Source organism: Bombyx mandarina, chromosome 22, assembly GCF_030267445.1.
Source record: "Bombyx mandarina strain Sakado chromosome 22, ASM3026744v2".
In the NCBI taxonomy this organism is placed as follows: Eukaryota; Metazoa; Arthropoda; class Insecta; order Lepidoptera; family Bombycidae; genus Bombyx; species Bombyx mandarina.
In genome coordinates, this window is record NC_143228.1 from 10,553,150 (window position 1) to 10,564,721 (window position 11,572).

At 37.3% G+C, this 11,572-nt stretch overlaps 1 protein-coding gene across 1 annotated transcript; it reads left to right on the forward strand.

The window, feature by feature from the left end:
• Positions 1-2,567: 2,567 nt before the first annotated feature.
• On the forward strand, positions 2,568-11,030 carry D2hgdh (D-2-hydroxyglutaric acid dehydrogenase). The gene is made up of 9 exons (XM_028188431.2): positions 2,568-3,624; positions 4,647-4,794; positions 5,450-5,647; positions 5,935-6,128; positions 7,192-7,360; positions 7,588-7,717; positions 7,821-7,977; positions 8,453-8,618; positions 10,715-11,030. The coding sequence occupies exons 1-9, from the start codon at positions 3,526-3,528 to the stop codon at positions 10,969-10,971; spliced, it is 1,518 nt and encodes a 505-aa protein (XP_028044232.2). The 5' UTR covers positions 2,568-3,525; the 3' UTR covers positions 10,972-11,030.
• The last annotated feature ends 542 nt before the right edge of the window (positions 11,031-11,572 follow it).

The following is an 11,572-nucleotide window of genomic DNA, read 5'->3' on the forward strand; positions in this document are numbered from 1 at the left end:
GTTTCATTTGCTTATTACCAAAGCAAAGGGAACGAAGTCCATTGGCCAAATCCATTTTAACAAAGTTGTAATTCGGAAGTTTCTTTTCCGATTTTCTTAAACAAATAACAGATTAAACAATAAACTAAATAAACAAATAAAATAAATAAATAAATTTCTTAATAATAAATAAACCCATTAAAAAAGAGCAATAGAGAGGGCTATGTTCGGAGTTTTCCTGTGTAATCGAATCAGAAATGAGGAGATTGGCAGAAGAACCAAGATATAGCCCGAAGGATAGCAAGATTGAAGTAGGAGAGGGCAGGTCAAATTGCTCGTAGAAGAGAAGGCCGCTGGGGCCGAAAAGGTCGAGTGGCAACCGCGTACTGGAAAGCACAGCGTGGGTAGAAGTCACGAGGTGGACCGATGACCTGCTAAAACTGACGTGACAATGACGTGAGCTGACGTGAACGTTGAACTGACGTGACAATGACATTTGGTGCGCTAAACATGGCGGATTTTCGGCCTCATTAGACGGAGACGGAGACATTTACGTATATTCATGTTTCATTTTATGTACGCACTGAAATACTGTTATATTGTTTTCCTGCGAGTTAAAGTGCTGAGTAACAACGAGATAGATATATGTTTATGTGTGTGCTTTCAAAATGGGTGCTATTTATATAAGCAATTGTACGTATAGAACAATATGTCGTGTCCCTACTATATAGGCAGGGGGGAGGTGAATGAAGTTAGCCCCTCAAAAAAAATTTTTTTTCCTATTTTATACTTATTTTCTATTAATTCGTTTGTTCATCATTTGTTCATGATTGTTCACTGTTAATAATTGTTTGTTCTGCATTTATTTATTTAAAAAATATATTTAAAAATATACCTACAAGTTAGCCCCTCTAATGCAATTTTTAATATTTTTTCATCCTTAATGACTCGTAAATATTCATTTTCGATTGTTCTTATACAAAACACGTTTGTTCTCTTTCGAAATTACTCGTTTTTTGTTAAATTTACTATTTTTATTAGTTGAATAAATGTATGCAGAATATGTGTACTGCGCATGCGTCAACTATAATGCCTAAACTTTCTACGCGGTTTTAATCGTGAAAAAAAAAAACAAATATAAATCCTGAAGGAGTTTTTAGTAAGTCGTTGTGGCCTAGCGGATAAGACGTCCGGTGCATTCGTGTTGAAGCGATGCACCGGTGTTCGAATCCCGCAGGCGGGTACCAATTTTTCTAATGAAATACGTACTCAACAAATGTTCACGATTGACTTCCACGGTGAAGGAATAACATCGTGCAATAAAAATCAAACCCGCAAAATTATAATTTGCGTAATCACTGGTGGTAGGACCTCTTGGGAGTCCGCACGGGTAGGTACCACCACCCTGTCTATTTCCGCCGTGAAGCAGTAATGCGTTTCGGTTCGAAGGGTGCGGTAGCCGTTGTAACTATACCTGAGATCTTAGAACTTATATCTCGAGGTGGGTGGCGCATTTACGTTGTAGATGTCTATGGGCTCCAGTAACCACTTAACACCAGGTGGGCTGTGAGCTCGTCCATCCATCTAAGCAATAAAAAAAAAAAGGAGCAATTAATTGAAATATAGTCTAATTAAAAAAAAAAAAAAAATGAAATAATGTTTTTTTTTTTTTTTTTTAAATTTAATTTTTTTTAAAATTTTTTTTCACCATTAAAACCGCGTAGAAAGTTTAGGCATTATAGTTGACGCATGCGCAGTAAACATATTTTGCATACATTTATTCAACTAATAAAAATAGTAAATTTAACAAAAAACGAGTAATTTCGAAAGAGAACAAACGTGTTTTGTATAAGAACAATCGAAAATGAATATTTACGAGTCATTAAGGATGAAAAAATATAAAAAATTGCATTAGAGGGGCTAACTTGTAGGTATATTTTTAAATATATTTTTTAAATAAATAAATGCAGAACAAACAATTATTAACAGTGAACAATCATGAACAAATGATGAACAAACGAATTAATAGAAAATAAGTATAAAATAGGAAAAAAAATTTTTTTTGAGGGGCTAACTTCATTCACCTGTCTCAAATATATTAAGTGTATAATCTATGATATAGGTCTATGCGAACACCACACTCGCGTATGTCATGATGGGCATTGACGGGTGGATTCGATTCTCCTGTGATACGACAGGGGGTGTTTTTTCACATAGGAATTTAAGTATTAGTGTGATTAGTATATATTAGTCTAAATAATCTAAATTCGTTTGCTTTGACAAATTAATCCTGTATTTTATTAACATTACGATTCTTGGGACGGTCTCCTTACAGCCCTTAAATACAAACAATAAACATAAAGTTAAATGCTGGATTGAATTGAATGTAATGTATTATAATTGTAGATTTTTAAATTTTGCCATTTTAAGTATATTTAGACGCATTTGCAATTTGTTTGTAACAAGACATATATAATCAAGACAAATATGTATTGTAGGTTAGTTGATTAGCAACGCACACCTACTATTTCAATCATTAGATTTTATTCACAGTAACATTTATATAAAATCCAAATCGGTTACTTAATAAATAGTAATACTGTCACTATAGTCGGATTTTTTATTAGACGAAGTAAACTGACGTTTACTGTGTTGTCAGTTTTTGATGAAATAAAAATAGTGTTGTGACAAAGTGAACGATTGAAAAAACTCCTGAATTAATGAAATTGCCTCGATTGTCTAGTGAATAGTTAGTGTGCCGAACTGCCGATATCGGGCACGGGGTTCGAATTTTAGCCGTGCTTTGTACATACCAACGAGTTTTCGACGAAACATTATGTTCCTATGGTATCTACCTGTACTGAATACCGAGTGTTTTAAACATTAAGAAAAACATTGCGAGGAAGCTTGTAAGACTGTCCTATTTCCAATGCATCATATAGTTGAAACTATAGATGTATAAAATATAACAATTATAGGTACATAGGTAATGAAAATAAAAAAAAACTGATTGTAGTTACATACTACTAGTAACATATTATTATATTGGATCACTTTAATACAATTTTATTGTAAAATATAAATAATATTCTTTTATAGTTTGAAATTAATGAGTAACTCTTCACACTCATTGTTCATTTATGTGATTGAACGAGAACTGAACGCATCACTATTACTTTAAATATAGCAACATTATTTCACAAAGTGACATTAGCTACTGTCAGCTGGCTTCGTCTAATTAAAAATCCGACTATAGTGCCGACCTCGCGAGCTAGCGCGTCAGCTCTCAAATAATAAGTGTATTATCTATGACGTCAGCAGCTAGATTAACATAAACATTAAACATCGCGAGCAGTGGCTCACTGTTTGTTCTAGTCAGTGAATGTGTGCGTGATTGATTTATCTCTGACCTCTAGAATTATTTTAATAGTTTCGAAACATTAATTAAGATTCTTAATAGGTACTCAGAATAAAATTGTTTTATAAGCAGATAAGGCGTGAGTGTTGCATTATCTCAGCAGTAATCCTTGAAGAAATTTGTTCCAAATGTTGAAATCAGTTGTGTTTTTGTTGAGGTGTAATAGTAATAGAGTCGTTCGCGATCAAGTAAGGTATGCTTCACAAGCACTACCACAACTCTCTTCGGTGAGTTGTAATGAAAAACATTTACGAGTATAATAAAGATAACAATTTTTAGTTAAAAAATATACAAACCGGTCACATAAACTGTGATTACTAGCTCTCGAACAGTGAATGGTTGTTAATTATTGATTGATTAGCTCCTGTATTTACCAAGAGTTTTAATTAGGCCAAGAGCTCGATTTAGCCTACAACTTAAGCTTGTTGAGTTTCTTGTCGGATCTTGTCAATATGTCGCGAGTTCTATTCGGCTGTAGATAGATGTCTTCGCGAAGCTGCTGCCTTTTAGCGCATTAGATCTATACGTACCAAGTTTTTTAATGTATAGATCAGTTATAGAGCTCACGGCTCACCTGGTGTTAAGTGATTAACGGAAACCATAGAATGCCGGCTCCCACCTTTAGATATGAAAAATAAAACTCAGCTATACAGTTGAGTGGGTGGTGGCGGTGGCAGAAATAGACAGAGTGAGATAGAGAGTGTCACCTAGCCGCGTGAGTTCACAAGACTACCTAGCACTAATGATTATTCAATTTACATTTTTTTTTATGGCTTAGATGGGTGGACGAGCTCACAGCCCACCTGGTGCTAAGTGGTTACTGGATCCCATAGACATCTACGACGTAAATGCGCCACCCACCTTGAGATATAAGTTCTAAGGTCTGATACAAGGGCTGCCCCACCCTTAAAACCGAAACGCATTACTGCGTCACGGCAGAAATAGGCAGGGTGGTGGTACCTACCCGCACGGACTCACAAGAGGTCCTACCACCAGTTTATTACACCACAATCCTTCATCGTGGAAGCTGTCTGTGAACTCGAATTAAGTATATACGTATTTAATTAGACACGGTACAACATGCTTGCTGGATTTGAGCACCGGCATAATCGCATCGTTCGAAACGTATACCGGACATCTTATAGCACGACGCTTAATATTGTCGTGACGTCGTCTAACTGTCTTTAGCCAGATTGGTAACGCACTCACCAATAATCATGTTAATTACTCATGTTTCAAAACTTTTTAGGAAAAATACAACGTTAAGAGGAAACAATTTGGAACGGTTCAAGAGTCTGATATAAATTACTTTAAATCGATACTCAGCGAAGAAAGAGTGTTAACTGACGAAAATGATGTTTTGCCATTTAATATCGACTGGATTAAAAATTGCCGAGGTAGTGAGCGTTATTGGAGTGTTGAAATGAACATTGATTTGCACTATGTAGGAAATTGTTAACTATAAATGGAGTGAAGTCGTCGTTGCCTAAAGTATAAGATTTGGGGGCGCTCGGGCAGCTGTTAGTAAATCCCATCCACTCATGGCTGAGCCTTTGCTCGCCCACCTGTCCTGGTGAAACTGGAAAGGCATTAGGGCCATCAGTAATCCTTTATAAAAAAAGCTTAAGACACCCGGCGAATTCGTATCTAGCGATGCGACTGTGCCGGTGTTCGAATCCCGCAGGCAGGTACATTTTTTTCTAACGAACTGCGTACTCAAGAATTGTTCAGGAATGAATTCCACGGGGACGGAATAACGTCATTTTATAAAAATCAAACTCGCAAAAATTAAAGTTTGCGTAATTACTAGTGATAGGGCGTCATGTGAGCCCGGACGAGGAAGTATCAACCCTGCCAATTTCTGCCGTGTAGCAATAATGGGTTTCGTTTTGAAGGGTGGGTAGCAGCATTTACGTGGTTACTGTCTATCAGCTCCGATGACCATTTGACTCCAGGCGGGCCGCGAGCACCCATTTTAGCATTAAAACATGGAAAAAAGTATTCATAATGAAACACAAAAGCGAAATACTAAAACAATATTTTCCTTTTTAGGGCAGTCAAAAGTTGTCTTAAAACCCAGAAACACGGAGGAGGTTTCGAAAATTATCAAGTATTGTAATGACAAACATTTGGCGGTTTGTCCGCAAGGCGGGAACACTGGACTGGTGGGAGGCTCAGTGCCAGTTTTCGATGAAGTCGTTCTTTGTCTTGGTCTTCTGAACAAAATAATAAGTTTGGATGAAATATCTGGTTCGTTATATTTAAGTAACTGATGAAACATAAAGTAACTAGGTATATAAAAAGTACAATACCAGACGAGCGTGCAGTTATGGGCTTAGCCAAGCCGCGTTCTACAGCTAAGGACTTTTGTCGGCAACATTATAAGTAGGCCAAATGAGATTCTGTTTTAAACTATTTGAAAAATTTAACAGCTGTGTACTTGAAACGCATTTTAAAGTTATAAGAATAATGTGGTCTCTACGCAACGCAGTAAACATTTTGCATGGGTTGGGACTTTATTCAAATCTTCTTTGCAGGTGTTCTCATTTGTGAAGCGGGATGCATCCTTGAAAGTTTAGATACATATGTCCGTGAGCGTAATCTAATAATGCCACTGGACTTAGGAGCAAAAGGTACTTGTCAAATTGGTGGTAATGCCAGCACCAATGCAGGAGGTCTGAGACTTCTCCGATACGGAAACTTACATGGTTCTATACTAGGCGTTGAAGCGGTAAGTAAATCAAGTGTAATTGTGACTTTGAAGAAGTATCTATATATTAATACGCGAAGCAAAAAGTTTGTATCCCTTTTTACGAAAATTGCGCGGACGGAGGAGTATGAAATTTTCCACACTTAGGTATAGAGAATATAGAGAAGAAGTGCACAATACTTTTAAACGGGTATTCGATTTATCTGTAAGTAGCGATGGTTGAAGTGAAGCGTCGTGGTCGATTTGTGTCATAGCGAATAGGTATTACAACCAGCCCTATGTCCGAATTAATTGCATTATAATTCAAACTACTTTTACAGTGGTTACAAAAACTATAAAGTATTCGAATCCTCGAATATAATATACGTTGGAGGGGTAGGGGTAGTCGTTTGGTGGGTAGGACCCTAAAAACATCCTTGGGCCCGAGGTCTGCTCCCAACATTTGCGGACCGTCAAGACCCAGATTCCCCGTACGCTTCTTAGGTGTGGAAACCTCGTGAACGAGGTTCGGCCTCGTACACGAAAAAAACAAAATAAAAAAACTGTTAAATTACACAATTGGGACTTCTTAGAAACTCAAAGTGGTCGCCGCCCACTTAGTTTCAAAGTTATCACATCATGATGTCTATATATTACGATAACCGAATTGATAATATTTATTTACATATATTTTTATATGTATATGTATATATTTATGTATATGTATTTATTTAAGTACGAGTATTTGTATCTATAAATATTATGTATGTCATTTATACACATATGTTTAAGTAATATCACTATCACACTACTCCTACCATGGTTCATCTCTACACTCCCCTACGGTAGACTGTTAGAGAATGCCTACGGCATTAAGTCCACCTTTATACTGTTTAGTATATAAAGCTATAAATAAATAAATAACCGCTATACAGCAGGTGGATCGCGAGTTCTTTCACCAGTTGCGGCAAAAAGAAGCCCTTATTAGATTAGCGCGTACAAATAGTCTTCTTTACTTCAGGCTGGGCGGACGGTGCCGTATCCTTAGGGTATTAGGGTATAAGACCCGCTCTAGTAAAATTAATTACCAGGACTACATTTTTAGATAAAAGCCGATGGCACCGTGATCGATTGTCTCACTACAATGAAGAAAGACAACACAGGATACCATTTAAAACATTTGTTCATCGGATCTGAGGGTACTCTAGGAATAGTCACTAAAGTTTCCATTCATTGCCCGGTTTTACCTAAGGCGGTCACGGTGGGATTCTTCGGTGAGTATGAGATAATTTTTGAAAGAATAACCCGGTAAGCGGTTTCCAGCAAGCAATCTAAACCACAACGGATACCCATACTAGCTCAATCAATATTAGTGAAACCATATTTAAAACAGAGTTTGCTTTGTACATTAGATAAGTATCATCAGTGTAAAATAATATTTGATTGCATATCTCGACCTACAAATCGTCGACTTTAGCTAAGATTCAATAACTGTTTTCAGGGGTTAAAGATTTTCAAAGCGTCCTCAAACTGTACAAAAGCGCAAAACTTTCTTTAGGCGAAATATTGTCAGCATTTGAGATGGCCGATTTTAATGCGATCAATTCATCAGTTACGAATCTCAATTTACCGTGAGTTCAACTGAAAAATATTTGAAACAAGCGAAATTGCGTAACGTTTAAAATGGATATCTTGAAAGCATTTTTTGATCAAATAACGTGAAATGAAATACAGGAACCCCATAGACGAATATCCCTTCTACGTGCTGGTCGAAACTCACGGTAGCGATGAAGGTCACGACGCCGAAAAATTAAATCGATTCCTTGATAAAGAAATGGAAAGTGGACTAATTATCGACGGTACTGTAACATCCGAACCCGCCAAAATGCAGGTTAGTATTTTTAATTACGAAATGTAGATTTATCTTATGCTCACAAGAGTATTTGCATATCAAATGTACACAAACAAATACTAATAAGATTAGGAAGTAGGTACTAAAGGATTACCCTCTATCAATTATATAAATTATCAGTTATAGACATTGATTCTCCAGCTCCGACATTATCATAAGATCATGAGTTTACCAACTTTCATAATTATTTCGATTTCTATGCCCGGCATCGGCCCCGGTCAGCGGTACCTACTTACTGAGATGTTCAATCGTCATCAATTATAAAAGGCTTCTAGCATGGATATCGTAAGCACACTACACATTTGATAAGTAAGTGGGTTCCGCAATAAAAAAATAGAAAAAAAACATCAGGATTACGTCGAGTCGTCTTGAAATAAAATCGCAGGATACGTTGGGCTACAGGTATGATAAATACCGGATTGTCGGAAATTACAATTTGTCAAACTTTCGACAGACCATCTGGAACCTTCGAGAGAGTATAGCCGGCTCGAGTCTGACCCGAGGATACGTTTTTAAATACGACGTGTCTATACCACTCGGAAATTATTATGATTTAGTTCCAATGCTACGAAAGAAACTGGGTAATAAGGCGCTCGATGTATACGGATATGGACATATAGGTTAGTTAATGTGTCTTAATTTATAGAGTAAGATCCCAGGGCCCCCAGCCGCCTAGCCGTCACGTATTTTCTGACGAACGAAATGTGACCGATTGCTTAATGTCAGTATGTACTAAGAAAGCATGCCTACCTGCTACCTTGCTTAGACGACCAATTTTCAGGTATCAGATACTCAAGGTACATAAAATCATTACCTACTTCACGTAAATTTTGAAAGCTAGTCACGTATATTTTAGGCTTTCTTCTTCTTCGTCGCTTTCTTCATTGCTGAAGGTCGTGTCCCTGAAACTTGACCGTTGCCTGTCTCGTGAGCTGTTTCCATCTCGTCCGGTCCTCAGCTGCTCGAATGGCGGTTGCGACTGGCAACCCAGTTAGAGCGCTTACTTGATCACACCAACGGCTAGGTAATCGGCTAGTAATCGTATTTTAGGCAATATCCTTAAAAATAAGTCGCCAATACTCCCAGACACTTTCCGTCGGCCGAATTGCTTTGCAGACGCTTTAAAGCTCGCAAAATAATGACCTAACTTCACGTAAATTCTGAAAACTGATTTTTATATATGTCCACCAGACAACTATTTTAAAACCTCTTACAAAAAGACAGACCGAACCAAGGGGCCAATCATCCCCTAAAATTGAATTTAATACCTCTGTGGGTAAGAGCGCGAGGGCATTATCCACGCACATGAGACTGAGTGAAACATGTATTAGGATATATTGACTTCTCTGTCTCTCTGTCTATCTCTCTCTTAGAGTTGACTCATATCTGAGTCGACTATTATCAAAGGCGGCAATCTGACTTTTGGACAATGATTGGTAAATCAGAAAAACGAATTATTGACTTTGTATTCCATTGGCAGTCACAAAACTCTTCGGAACGACATCTTAGATAAATAACAGGTTAACTATTAACCTTTATTTAATGCAGGTTTTGAACCGTATTCTTTGAAGGAGACGATTATATTCAAATAAATCTGTATTGACATATCAATAAAAAAAAGTGTGTGTGTCCGCTCCGACGCACGACTGGAGTTTACTGGATATAAAAAATTAAACGAAACAATACGAGAAATAGTTCTATATTACGACAACACGATACACTACAGATTATTAACAAATTAACGAGACACAAAACAAACGACTAACAAATATATGAAAATACAATAATGAGAGAAACGCGCGATCAGTACGAGGCTTTGTGGCGGACTGCCGGCGCATGTACTAGCATGTCACACGAAATGCGCATAACGCATTTCGTGTGACATGCTAGTACGATTTTGGTCCCCATAATTTTCATACCCCGGGCCTATATATGTAAATCGATTCTAAAGGAGTAAACTCCAAAAATTTTTGTCCAAATGTACAGATTGCCGCCTTTGATAATAGACGACTCATCTATTAATTATTAATATTAAAAGAAAATCAGTTAAAAATTAAATAATCAGGTAAATTTAATACCCACAGAGGTATTAAATTAAATTTAGGGGATGATTGGCCCCTTGGATCAGTCTGTCTTTTTGTATGAGGTTTTAAAATAGTTGTCTGGTGGACATATATAAAACGCAACTTTCAGAATTTACGTTAATGTGGTTAACGTTGAGTAATGTAGCAAAAAATAACTCCGATATCCACATTGTACATCATCTTTATCGGTTCGTTCATTTGACGGGGTCGGTTGAGTTAGCGCAGCAGATTCAGAGGTCAGAGGTCAAATTTATCTTATACAATTGTACTTGTTGTACATATCTTGTATTTGGTTTTAATAACTTTCACTTACTACTTCACAACATGCTTAAACCCCTAATTACGCTGTTATATTTAAATGTACGATCAAGATTTAAAAAAAAAAGGTTATTTGTGAACAAAATTACCATTCATGTGGATTTAAAAACATCTATTGTGAAATTCATATACAAATAAGTACATTCTTATTAACCAATTTCAGAGATACCTATTAATTAATACTTTGGGAGTTACACTTCACCGAGCAACTATTGTCTAAAAAGCATTTGAAAAGTCGGAAATAATACAGTGACAATAAAAAACCCGAGATTAAGCCGTGAAAGTAATTTTAATTAAAGTGTACTCTGTTTCAGGGGATAGCAATATTCATATAAACATCGTAGTACCGGAATATACGAAAGAAATAGGCTCTCAAATAGAACCTTACGTGTTTGAAGAAGTGAGCAAATTGAACGGGTCGATTAGCGCAGAGCACGGCGTCGGTTTTCGCAAGCCACAGTACATTCATTACAGTAAAAATGAATCTGCCCTTGATCTCATGAGGGAACTGAAGACGCTTATGGACCCGAAGGGAATATTGAACCCATATAAAGTTCTACCTGAGAAATAACTAAATGCAATCCTTATTTATTTGTGTAAATATATACATACGTATTTGTTTTAAAATTATTTCAATTTTTTCTTTTTTTTCTTTTCCTACCCAGCTGAGAGCCTTGAGAGGCTATTTCAGCGTAACCTTAACTAGTAGGTGAACTCACGGTACTCAAACCTGACGACGTTGCGAACACGAACCCTAGCAAGAGCCGTGCTTCGTAGAATCTACCACCGGATCGGAAACGCGAGCCACTAAGAAGATCCGGCGAGAAACTCAGTGGGCTGTGTCTGAGGGTTAATTTACTCGTCGAGCCCATCGTGACAAGCGACGGGTTCGACGAGAACGATGACTAGTGTTTGAGGTGCCTAAAAGCACCGTTAGTGGATCGGGAAAATCCGAAATGACGTGTTTGGGGCGACGTCGACTGCTTTCCATTCTGTAATTAGTTGCGTTAAATTATCCGACTATCAAAATCAAGCTTGATTATACTATCGCATCACTCGCCGCCGGAGACGAGTACGTCCAGAGTTCGCACCATCCGGCTCAGGAATGAGATCCCTCGACGTTGCTTCCAGAGGGCTTTGACAAGTCCTTTTACGAATTAGTGATGTCTAAG

Bases quoted from the DNA above. Each gene is read 5' to 3' on its own strand.
- D2hgdh (XM_028188431.2), top strand. From the start codon at position 3,526: ATGTTGAAATCAGTTGTGTTTTTGTTGAGGTGTAATAGTAATAGAGTC. The intron at 3,625-4,646 runs GTGAGTTGTAAT...AAAACTTTTTAG, and splicing joins CACTACCACAACTCTCTTCG to GAAAAATACAACGTTAAGAG. The intron at 7,718-7,820 runs GTGAGTTCAACT...AATGAAATACAG, and splicing joins GTTACGAATCTCAATTTACC to GAACCCCATAGACGAATATC.